Here is a 13,212-nt window from a genome sequence, read left to right on the forward strand (position 1 = left end):
TTACTAACCCATCCTTCTATGCCCTCATCCAGGTCATTTATAAAACTGACAAACAGCAGTGGACCCAACACTGACCCTTGTGGTACACCACTAGTAACTGGTCTCCAGGATGAACATTTCCCATCAACTACCACCCTCTGTCTTCTTTCAGCAAGCCAATTTCCAATCCAAACTGCGATATCTCCAACAATTCCATTCCTCCGCATTTTGCAGAATAGCCTATTGTGGGGAACCTTATCGAACGCCTTGCTGAAATCCATATACACTATAGCAACCGGTTTACTCTCATCTACCTGTTTGGTCACCTTCTCAAAGAACTCAATAAGGTTTGTGAGGCACGACCTTCCCTTCACAAAACCGTGCTGACTATCCCTTATCAGTTTGTTATTTTCTAGATGATTATAAATCCTATCCCTTATAACCTTTTCCAACACTTTTACCAACAACTGAGCCAAGGCTCACTGGTCTATAACTACCAGGGTTGTCCCTACTCCCCTTCTTGAACAGGGGAACCACATTTCCGATCCTCCAGTCATCTGGCACTATTCTTGTAGACAATGACGAGTTAAAGATCAATGCCAAAGGCTCGGCAATCTCCTCACTGGCTTCCCAGAGGATCCGAGGATATATCCCATCCGAACCAGGGGACTTATCTATCTTCACCCTCTGTAGGATTTCTAATACCTCTTCCTTGTGAACCTCAATCCCACCTAGTCTAGTAGCCTGTATCTCAGTATTCTCCTCGACAACATTGTCGTTTTCTAGAGTGAATACTGTTGAAAAATATTCATTTAACGCTTCCCCTATCTCATCTTACTCCACACACAACTTACCACTACTATCCTTGATTGGGACTAATCTTACTTTCGACATTCTTATTCGGGACATTACTCTCATTAGGGAAGCCCTAAGTGAGTTTTTTGCTTCTGTCTTTACGAAAGAAACAAACTTTGTAGTGAATGAAACCTTTGAAGAGCAGGTGTGCATGCTGGAATGGATAGAGATAGAGGAAGCTGAAGTGCTGAAAATTTTGTCAAACATTAAGATTGACAAGTCGCCAGGCCCGGACCAGATTTGTCCTCGGCTGCTTTGGGAAGCGAGAAATGCAATTGCTTCACTATTTGCGAGGATCTTTGCATCCTTGCTCTCCACTGGAGTCGTACTTGAGGACTGGAGAGAAGCAAATGTAATTCCTCTCTTCAAGAAAGGAAATAGGGAAATCCCCGGCAATTACAGACCAGTAAGTCTCACGTCTGTCGTCTGCAAGGTGTTAGAAAGGATTCTGAGGGATAGGATTTATGACCATCTGGAAGAGCATGGCTTGATTAAATGCAGTCAACACGGCTTTGTGAGGGGCAGGTCATGCCTCACAAACATTATCGAATTCTTTGAGGATGTGACTAGAAAAGTTGATGAGGGTCGAGCTGTGGATGTGGTGTATATGGACTTCAGCAAGACATTTGATAAGGTTCCCCAGGGTAGGCTCATTTAGAAGGTCAGGAGGAATGGGATACAGGGGAACTGAGCTGTCTGGATACAGAATTGGCTGGCCAACAGAAGACAACAAGTGGTATTAGAAGGAAAATATTCTGCCTGGAAGTCAGTGGTTAGTGGTGTTCCACAGGGCTCTGTCCATGTGCCTCTACTGTTTGTAACTTTTATTAATGACTTGGATGAGGGGATTGAAGGATGGGTCAGCAAGTTTGCAGATGACACGAAGGTTGGAGATGTCGTTGACAGTACAGAGGGCTGTTGTAGGCTGCAGCGGGACATTGACAGGATGCAGAGATGGGCTGAGAGGTGGCAGATGGAGTTCAACCTGGATAAATGCAAGGTGATGCATCTTGGAAGGTCGAATTTGAAAGCTGAGTACAGGATTAAGGATAGGATTCTTGGCAATGTGGAAGAACAGAGGGATCTTGGCGTGCAGATACATAGATCCCTTAAAATGGCCACCCAAGAGGACAGGATTGTTAAGAAAGCATATGTTGTTTTGGCTTTCATTAACAGGGGGATTGAGTTTAAGAGTCGTGAGATCTTGTTGCAGCTCTATAAAACTTTGGTGAGACTGCACTTGGAATACTGCGTCCAGTTCTGGTCGCCCTATTATAGGAAAGATGTGGATGCTTTGGAGAGGGTTCAGAGGAGGTTTACCAGGATGCTGCCTGGACTGGAGGGCTTGTCTTAAGAAGAGAGGTTGACTGAGCTCGGACTCTTTTCATTGGAGAAAAGGAGGAGGAGAGGGGACCTAATTGAGGTATACAAGATAATGAGAGGCATAGACAGAGTTGATAGCAAGAGACTATTTCCCAGGGCAGAAAAGGCTAACACGAGGGGTCATAGTTTTAAGCTGGTTGGAGGAAAGTATAGAGGGGATGTCAGAGGCGGGTTCTTTACACAGAGAGTTGTGAGAGCATGGAGTGCGTTGCCAGCAGCAGTTGTGGAAGCAAGGTCATTGGGGACATTTCAGAGACTGCTGGACATGCACATGGTCACAGAAATTTGAGGGTACATACATGAGGATCAATGGTCGGCACAACATCGTGGGCTGAAGGGCCTGTTCTGTGCTGTACTGTTCTGTGTTCTATGTTCTATTCTTTTATTCCTTAAATACCTATAGAAAGCCTTAGGGTTTACCCTGATTCTATCCACCAACAACTTCTCATGTCTCCTCCTGGCTCTTCTGAGCTCTCTCTTCAGGTCTTTCCTGGCTACCTCTTAGCCCTCAAGTGACCTTACTGAGCATTCACATCTCATCCTAACATAAGCCTTCTTCTTCCTCTTGACCAGAGATTCCACCTCCTTCGTAAACCAAGGCTCCCGCACTCTACAGCTTCCTCCCTGCCTGACAGGTACATACTTTTCGAGGACACAGAGGAGCTTTTCCTTGAATAAGCTCCACATTTCTAATGTGCCCATCCCCTGCAGTTTCCTTCCCCATTCTATGCTCCCTAAATCTTGCCTAATCTCATTGTAATTGCTTTTCCCCCAGCTATAACTCTTTCCCAGTGGTATACACCTATCCCTTTCCATCACTGAAGTAAACATAACAGAATTGTGATCGCTATCACCAAATTGCTCACCTACTTCCAAAGCTAACACCTGGCCAGGCTCATTACCCAGTACCAAATCTAATATGGCTTCGCCCCTTGTTGGCCTATCTACATACTGTGTCAGGAAGCCCTCCTGCACACGCTGAACAAAAACTGACCCATCTATAGTACTCCAACTATAGTGTTCCCAGTCAATATTTGGAAAGTTGAAGTCCCCCATGACAACTACCCTGTCTCTCTCACTCCAATCGAGAATCATCTTTGCTATCCTTTCCTCTACATCTCTGGAGCTATTCGGAGGCCTGTAGAAAACTCCCAACAGGGTGACCTCTCCTTTCCTGTTTCTAACCTCAGCTCATACTACCTCAGTTGACGAGTCACCAAACATCCTTTCTGCAACTGTAATACTGTCCTTGACCAACAATGCCACACCTCCACCCCTTTTACCATCTTCTCTGTCCTTACAGAAACATCTAAATCCTGGAACCTGCAACAACCATTCCTGTCCCTGCTCTATCCATGTGTCCGAAATGGCCACAACATCGAAGTCCCAGGTACTAACCCATGCTGCAAGTTCACCCACCTTATTCCGCATGCTCCTGGCATTGAAGTAGACACACTTCAAACCAACTTCTTGCTTGCCGGTGCCATCTTGCTTCCCTGAAACTTTATTTCGGACCATCCTACTGTCAACCTTTTCTCTGCTCGAACTGCAATTTTGGTGCCCATCCCCCTGCTGAATTAGCTTAAACCCACCCGAATAGCCTTAGCAAATTTCCCCCCCAGGATATCGGTACCCCTCTGGTTCAGGTGAAGACATCTTACTTGTAGAGGTCCTACCTACCCCAGAAAGAGCCCCAATTATCCAAGAATCCAAAACCCTCCCTCCTGCACCATCCCTGTAGCCACATGTTCAACTCCTCTCTCTCCCTATTCCTCGCCTCACCAGCACATGGCACAGGCAACAAACCAGAGACAACAACTCTGTTCGTCCTAGCTGTCAGCTTCCATCCTAGCTCCCTGAATTTCTGCCTTAAATCCCCATCTCTCTTCCTATCTATGTCGTTGGTGCCAATGTGGACCACGACTTGGGGCTGCTCCCCCTTAAGGATCCCAAAAACACGATCAGAGACATCACGCACCCTGGCACCTGGGAGGCAATACACCAACCGTGAGTCTCTCTCGTCCCCACTGAACCTCCTATCTGTCCCCCTAACTATGGAGTCCCCAATGACTAATGCTCTGCTCCTCTTCCCCCTTCCCTTCTGAGCAGCAGGGACAGACCCTGTGCCAGAGACCTGTGCCCCATTGCTGACCCCTGGTATGTTGTCCCCAGCAAATTATCCAAAACAGTATACTTATTGTTAAGGGGAATGGCCACAGAGGATCCCTGCACTGCCTGCCGGTTCCATTTCCGTCCCCTGACTGTAATCCATCTGCCTTTTTCCTGTACTTGAGGAGTGACTACCTCCCTGTAACTCCTCTCAATAACCCTCTCTGCCTCCCGAATGATCCGAAGTTCATCCGGCTCCAGCTCCAGTTCCCTAACGCGGTTTTCAAGGAGCTGGAGTTGGGTGCACTTCCCGCGGATGTAGTCAGCAGGGACACTAGTGGTGACCCTTACCTCCCACATTCTGCAGGAGGAACATTCAACTGCCCTGACCTCCATTCCCATTATTCTAAATTCCCAAGACCTAAAAACTAAAGAATAAAAAATAAACCTGTTACCTTACCAATCAGACACACAGAACCTTTTTTTTTGGTTCGAGGAGGAGGATGGGTGGGACACACTACCCGGGTAGTGTTTCGGGTAACGCAGCCACACAAATATATTACCTCACTCACTCACCAGTCCCGTGTCGGCACCTGCTCAGCGTAGCTCCGCCTATTCACGAGCTAAGCTTTTTAAAGATTCAAAAACAGTGACTCACCGGCTTCCCGACAGGCTCCTGCTCGCGCTGCTTGCAACCAGAAAATCTTGTTGCTGAGACCCAAGGCAAAACATCAGAGGTATGGTTTATGCTAAAGTTACCACCCCAACATTACCACCAAGGAGGACCTTCAGCAACAAATTGACAAACTCTCTCAGGTCTGTGAAGAGCTTGCTTTGACCATCAGCATGTCACATTATGTTGTCATGCTGCCATTTCTCAGCATTGACGACGTGATCCTGGAAGTTGTCGGTACTTTTACATATCTCAGCTTCACAATCATCAGCAGTCGTCAACAGATGTTGAAACCAACAACCAAAGTTGTTTTTTAATTCATTCATGTGATGACAGTGTCACTGACCAGGCAGCATTTTTTACCCATTCCTTATTGCCCAGAGGGCAGTTAGGAGTGAACCCCATTCTTGTGGGTCTGGAGTTACATGTAAGCCAGGCCAGGTAAGGATGGCAACTTGCTTCCCTCCAGGACATTAGTGAACCTGATGGATTTTTCTCAACAATTATCAATGGATTCATGGCCATCATCAGATTCTTAATTACAGATACTTTATTGAATTCAAATTCCATTATTTAACATGGCTGGATTTGAACCTGGGTCCCCAGAACATTAACTGGGTCTCTAGACTAACAACCAGGGATAATACCACTAGGCCATCACCTTCCACTTGAAGTGGTTATGCCAAGTTGAGTAGGAAAATGTGAAACAACAGAGTGTGAACACCCTCAAACTGTAAGGGTTGAATTGTCCCCTCCCTAATGTAGTGTACATAAAGGTAGGAATGGTAAGGCTGAATGTCAAGAAAAAAATTCTGAATTTCCCTGAAGCCTTTGATGGTAACTTTAGAATCTCTCTGGTGAGTGGTAATATCTTAATTCCTTGCACTGCATCTTACTTAAGCCACAATTTGCCCAAATACATCCTGTTTCCAATTCTCCTCCCCTCCAGTGAGAAACTAGATGGCATAAACTTCCAAAAGATAAATCAGAGTTCACCAAGTGCTTGTCCCAGCAATCATTCAGTTACTTCTTCAGTACAACATAAGTCTGTGGTCCATGGCAATTATCTTCTTTCAGCCTTTGCCCAAGCAAGTCAGCAAACCATCACCTCACAGGATATATCTAATTACTCACAGCTTGCTTTCTGAGTGCTCACCCACATTAACACATACTTGGAGGGTGCCAGCCTCTATTTTTTTCACATTTCACACTCACTGACTTCAGCACTGACTTTACTGAGGTGCCAGCCACTGTGTGGCTCACATTGTTTTCTTAGTGCACAGGATCTTTAGTAATCAATTACACGCTGCCAGCCTCTGCAGCGTGCATTACTCTTCTCTGCAGAGGGAGAAGGAAGCAACTTTTAATAGTGGGTGAACTGAATACTCAATCTGTCAGTTAAAAAGGGAGTGAGTATGTTTCTGTGTGGACCCACTTCTCCGCCCTGCTATATTCTCCACTTTCAAGAGTATTAAGATTTTTAAAACAGAGAACGGATTAAATTGTTCAACTTATTTTCATGCATGAGCCTATTACTGAAATGCTGTTTATAGACAGCATCAAATTCACAAATCTCATGTCTCCAAACAATACAACCTACTCAATCAGCAGTGCAATCGCCATTACAATTCCTGGAATTATATTATTTTTCACTCGAGAACTAACTGCTTGTTGTGTTAAAATGTGAAACAGCTGCTGAATTTACATTATTGATTCATTGCGTTTTGTATCTATGGTCATTAATTGTTATTGTTTTTGCAAGATATTTTTGAAATTAGAATTAATCTGAATAAAATCTCACAAACCACTTTATTCTCCTAAAATTACCCTGATCATCATTGTATAATGCTCCATAATAAAGTGCCAATATAAAATGAGCATGTTATTCACCACAACTCAAGCATAACTTAGACGTTCTAAAGATAATAAGTATGACACAGGTGAAAATGACCCTTCTTAAAAAAGTAATTTTGTTTCCCTTCTTTCACTTACTTCTGTCCTATCAGCTGTTTTCACTGAAGATAATTGGGACATTGTCCATCAGATCTTTTGCATTGCATCTTTCATGAGTACCAAAAGACTATTTTCATGAATGAAATGGGCAAACTTAACGCCATCATCAAATTTTTGGATCCTTTAATGAGTAAACCAATTGAAAACTGTCACCATTTGAGCTGGTGCATTATCAAACCAGTGGGTCTGATGAGCCTTCAAGCACAGGCCCAAGCTTTGTTCATTTCACTAACCCTTCTTTGTGAATTCACAACATACTTGCAATGTCACCAATAAAACTTGAATCAAAGCTCATAAATAGTATTAACTGACAGAAGATAAGTGTTTCTTATGTGAATTGGAAGAGCTTTCTATTAATCAGATAAAACAGAGGAAACTGTGATGTAAAAAAAATCTTGGAATACTTAGAACACAAACTTTACACATAGGGAAGAACTGGGCTATTGGTTGTGAAAGCTATTGACAAACAATAATATTGATACATTTTTGATAATGCATATATCTTAACATTTTGATAGGACTCAAAAAAATGTGCAACAAACAGCCAGCATTACATGACAGTAAGGCAACATCATTGAACAAGAAAGCAACTGACCTGAAAAAAAAGCAAAGGGGAGGGGAGAGAAAGCAAAATTATTTCACCTGATACTGTCTGGTCCTTTAGATCCCTTTGAATTCTGACCCGAGAATGTGGGAAGTTGTATTGAACAAGCTTCCCACTAACCTAGAAAATTAGAACCAAATTTTATGCTTTAATATATTCTTCTTGAAAAAAGACATTGATCAGTTTTGAATCACACACAAGTAAACAACATTTGAAGAAACAACATTGTGCATTGATATCATGTACAGCTGTCAATTTATTTACTTTCAATGAACAGAAGAAAATAATGTTAATATTTTGGCATTTCCTCTAATGATCCCTTTGGTAATTTCTTGGACTAAAATATTAGATTTCAATGTTCTCCAAATGTAGTGTTCTCTGATCAATTAGTACATATTATTCAAGCCTGCAGAAAGATAGATCAATGACGATATTGTATATTCAATGCAATCTGCAAAATTACCAAAGAATTCTTTTCATTCCAACTTAATCAGGAATAAGAAGGATTATTGCAGAAAATAAAATTCATAAATTTCTTACTTCTGCGGATTGTTGTTGAGATTGTCTGGCGTGAGTTAATTTCTCTGGAAGCTTGCGATTTATGGCAGGTGCATCATCAAGGCGAGACTCGCGTGGCTTGTCAAACCAATCCGTTTCTTCACGACGCAGATGATATGCTTTGAAAATCAAGGAAATGTCAGTTCTCCAAATCAGACAACGGGAGTTCAGGATGGCAGCTCACTGCCAGGTGAGGACATTATATGTGCTATTTAGTAATTGCAGCATGCAAATCTATGCATTTTCCAATATATTCATGCAAAATTATAACCAGACTATGACCATCATTAGAAAAAGCAATTGAAAAATAGGAAGGCAATTTGTAAACATTTCACAGATTTATTAACTGGAGATTAAAGGTGTGCAAACCATCTGATGTTTAAATCATTAGATAGTTTTCTGAGCTTTAATAGAGTTTTTTTTTCAGGAATATTGTGAATGCCCTATTATCATCACTTGTCAATTTTTTTAAGTGAAAAGTTATTTTTCAGGAATGGTTTTGATAGTTAGCTGTAAAATATAAAGTTAAAACCAAATATCAAGAAAATTCAGCATCCAGGGTTACAGCCAGATCAGTTGATTGAAAATATTTTAGTGTATTAATTTTCAAAGATGAGAAAATGAAAACTAATCAAGACAACATAAATTCTGCCATAGATTCTAGGAAACATGCATTGCTTAGTTTGAAATCCAAGAGTCAAAAATCTGGACGAATTAGGATAATGTAAGAATATAATAGTAGGAACAGGAAAAGAGGTGGTCAGCTCAATGCTTTTAATGATTTACATGATAGACATAGCCTGACCAATCAAGGGTTAGATCATTCACATGAATGCGTGAGAAATCTATCCCAAACTCTTAGAAGGAAATTTTATTGAGGGCAGATATCTAAAACCAGCTCTATGTCACAAAACTGGAAAACATAGCACCATAATTTGGCTTGGGATTTGCATTTGTCTAATCTGAAGATGTGAAATTCTCAGTTTGAACATGAAATACGTATCATATCTTCATGGCCGAGATGAATAGCAGAAACTAGAAACCTAGTAACAATAATACACATAGACTGGCATTTTGTTTCCTTTAGTATTTTCGAGATACAAATCTTCCCAAGAACCAATGACCATGCCTTGTAAAGTCACTCAGTGCTCCTTCATTAGTTAGCAAACTCAATTTAACAAAGCTCAAAGTCCAACCAAATCATTCAACTCACAATTCATTTCAATGAACTTAGTTTGGTTGGGTTCAGTTAATTGTTTCAGTGCTGTGCACACCCCTGTTTGATATAAAGCGAGAGAAGGGGGGAGAAAAGAAAGAGAAAAAGCAATATCAGAATAGTTCGGTTTCTCAGAAAATCTTGCTTTTATTTTTATGTGATGAAGGGCACCAAAAGCTGCAACTGCAGCGACCCTTTGTTAAATTAATCATCATCTTTAAACTAAATTCTTCAACCACACTGTGTACTTAATTATTAATTTGGCCAAGAAAAACACATATCATAATAATAAATTCAGAATGTATAAAGCACGAAAAGCAGCCTTTATTTGATAAGCATTAATAAAACTAATGAGAAATCTAAACTTCCTTGGGGAAAAAAGCCTCAGAATTGAAAAACAAACTTTGTGTGCCTTCACTCTAAAACATCATTTAGTACTTTACAGAATATTTGGAGTGGAGTTTTTAAGCAAATGAAAATATGGATAGTATTGTGAGGATATACACCAATTGAGGCGACATATCAGATTGGGAAGTACTTGTGCTTCTGAATCAGAGACTCTGAGTCCCTCTCGAAGACTTGATGGTCAAGGAAAGAGTGTTCATAACTTAGCCAATAGATTGAAGAATGGCCTTCAATCTCTTACAAAATGTGGGTAAGAGGAGGAGAGGTTTCTGGTCAGCCACGTGATGGAAAAAGACATTGGAGCCTCAACCATCACTATCCGTAATGTCAGGCTACAACACACAGGGGAAAGCACATGTTGCATAGGAGCCTGGGCTCTCCGAGTGCACCTTAACATACTCCCCACTCATTGCCTGATGCCATTCACCATTTTAATGTTGTATGTTGCTACCATGTTAAAGGTATGGCACAAGGCACATAACCTATCCAAGAAGTCATACATTCATACATTCTATTTGTTCTTGTTGTTAGCTGCTGCACACGGGCACTTCCAGAACATAGCTAACTACTACATACAAAAAATAAATGAATGAAAAATAAACTGGCAGAATCTCAAACTTAATTAAAACACAATTCAAAATGATCAAAACATAACTCTTTTAATGTTTTATTCTTCATCATTTGTTTATTCACTCTGCTGACTTCTTCAGAGCTGCATAATGTTTGCGCTAATAACTGGGATTGGGAATGGATCTAACGTCAACAAAATGTAGTCTGTTTCACACACAAAAAGGAAATTCTGAAGGAAATTGAAAGACATGTCTCTCACAAAATCTTTCTAGAAAAGTGGTTTCATAAATTAAATAACATTGTACACATTCAACTGAAATAAATGTTTCCAGTTCATTAATACATAATTTTCTTAATCGAAAATGGTTAACAGAGAATCTTCAATATGACTTGAAACTTCTAATGTTTGTAACATGCTTGCATGAGAAAACATTTCTCTGCTGAGGTACACACAAATAAAAGTAAAGTACAGGCAAGGGCAAGAGAGTCTGTAAGGAATGAACAAAAATTATAAACATGCAGAGAACTGATTTTTTTTGATGATGACATAATATCTTGAGTCCCATTTTACCTTCACTGTCTGACATGGCATGTTGGAAGTCATCCATAATAAACGCTATGTCACGGTCATATCCACGTGTCCGTGATTCCTCTCTCATGTGCTGTTGTACTTCAGGTAGAGAGTGGCTCGAGCCAAACTGTTCCCTTGTATCAGCAGATATTGGAGGCAATGGGCCAGCTGCTGCTCGAGCCATTCCCATTGGCTGTCCAACAGGACTTAAGGGGCTTTCTTCCTCCGAATTCTGGGCGACTATGGTAATTCTTCCTCTGCTGTGGCTAATCGGTAAACTGGACGGCTTTGTTCGTACAGAAGGAGTACTCTGTCCATAGGCAATATCTAATGGATCATTTTCCTGACCTTTTATGCGCAATGATGTACTGGAAGGGTCTCTTTTAATTGTTAGATCAAGTCCATAAACAGACGAGGGCCTGGATCTAGTTCCACTGGTATATGCTTTGTCAATTTCATCATCGAATGTAGATCTGACAGTTGGACCAAGAAACTTCTGTTGGTCACGAATATTTTTTCTTAGGCTAAATGTTACATCATCTTGAATAAGCCTTGTTCTAGAGGGAGCCCCAGTTACTGCTGAGGCAGTTCCCATGTAGTTGGTAAAGTCAGGCTCCACATCTCTGGCTTCTTGAATTGGTGAGAACTTGGAGAATTTGGGGTCCAGCAACTGTTTTTTATGTTTGCTTTGCTTTTGGTAAATGATGGATGGTGGCAATTGCTTTGCAGCTTGTTTTTCAAGAGTCAGCCTGCTTATACTATACTTCTCAGACTTTGGAAAGTGCCTGTAGCTGCTATCTGCCTGGTAGTATTGGGGAAAGCTAGAAAGATGTTCTAAGCCTTCAGCTCCTCTGCGAAACTCTTGTTTAATTTGTTGCTTCAAAAGCTTTAATTCATAAGGGTCCTCCATGGTATCTTCATCTGCTTTTCCATAGGAATGCAAGCGTGTTGAGCTCTGCAAAGGCCCAATAAAATCTTTCATGTCTGCAGTTCTGCGTGCTTCACTTGTGCCAAGTAGCCGCTCATTCTTGTGCACTTGTTTTTGTATATCGTGAAGGTTAAATCCAGTCACAAGTGTACTAGATCCTTTAGTGAGTTCACCAATGTCATCAATCAGAACATAGTTTCGAGGTGCACGATGCTCTAGATCTGCATAATAGGATTCTGCAGAAAGGCTTGAGATTGGGCTACCTGTCACAGTTCCCCTCTCATCCAACCCTATTCTCAGGTCTAAATTACTGTACTTACTGCCCAAATGAGGAACTGCATAAGTGCTATCTGAGGAGGTGGAAGCCATCAGAAGAGACTGATTATGGATCACCTCATAGTTTGTGGTTATTTTTGGTTCAAGGTCAACAAGTGTGGTCTGCCTTGGTTTCTGTTGAATCAGGATCATTTGGGATGGATGTGGATAGGCTGTTGACTGGACCTGAGAAGGAGGGGGTTGTTGTTGATAAGTGATTGTGGGGACAGTCTGATAGGTAGCTGGGGTTTGATAGGGAGAAACTTGCTGATGGTATAATGCCTGTTCTTGGTAAGGAGATTGCTGTTGGTATTGAGTTTGGGTTTGGGTCAGTGGAGGAGTAGGGTACTGGTACTGTGTGTAATGGCTTGGAGTAGTCGCATACTGAGGCTGTGACTGGGTCTGAGGTGAGAGAAATTGATCATAATCAGGCTGTGGTGCAGTTCTAGGTCTCTCCAACCCATGTTGTGCATCTATTCTGGTCTCCCTTATGTTGCTTACTTCACTGTCTGACATATAATCTCTTTCTTCGGCTACGCCCTGCAAATAGGCTCGCTCCCGTTTCTCTCTCTCCTTCAGCAAAGCCTCTTTTCTTCGATTGATGCCCATTTCCAAATATCGTAATTTGGCATCAATTTCTTTTTCTTCTTCATCTAGTTCTGCTTGTTTTTTCCTGAGTTTGGAAGATTCCCTTTCTACAAGTTCCAACTCTCTGTCAATGTCCTGGAGAATTTTAGCTCTGGCCATCGTGTTGGTCCTGCAAACTCTTCTGTGGGAAACAGAGTTGACAGTGGGGAAGTTTGCTTGGCTCCCAGCAAGACCAGCCTCTTCAGGAGGAGGATGAGGAAGGGTTCTCTTCACTTTTTTCTGAGTACCTACTGGTGTGGTGTTTTGAGAACCTTTTGCCTGAAACAGATATAAAGATCTCTAATTAACATTGCTTGCAGTGGTAAAGAAATCACAACCAAAAGAATAGCATATAAGTAAAAATTAATAAAAATGTGCAATTAAATCAAATAAGTTCAGAAGGTAC

At 41.5% G+C, this 13,212-nt stretch overlaps 1 protein-coding gene across 1 annotated transcript in view; it reads right to left on the reverse strand.

Moving 5' to 3' along the window:
- The window catches only part of pcloa (piccolo presynaptic cytomatrix protein a), a gene marked incomplete at its 3' end in the record, with an annotated part of 351,224 nt that overhangs the window by 52,987 nt on the left and 285,025 nt on the right, over window positions 1-13,212 (reverse strand). Inside the window, exons 6-9 of the mRNA XM_059654808.1 lie at window positions 10,937-13,085; window positions 9,388-9,450; window positions 8,157-8,293; window positions 7,655-7,736 (exon numbers count right to left, since the gene is read on the reverse strand). Of these exons, the coding sequence (XP_059510791.1) occupies window positions 7,655-7,736; window positions 8,157-8,293; window positions 9,388-9,450; window positions 10,937-13,085 (2,431 nt within the window). The remainder of the gene's footprint in view (window positions 1-7,654; window positions 7,737-8,156; window positions 8,294-9,387; window positions 9,451-10,936; window positions 13,086-13,212) is intronic.

This window comes from Stegostoma tigrinum, chromosome 25, assembly GCF_030684315.1.
Source record: "Stegostoma tigrinum isolate sSteTig4 chromosome 25, sSteTig4.hap1, whole genome shotgun sequence".
Taxonomy (NCBI): domain Eukaryota; kingdom Metazoa; phylum Chordata; class Chondrichthyes; order Orectolobiformes; family Stegostomatidae; genus Stegostoma; species Stegostoma tigrinum.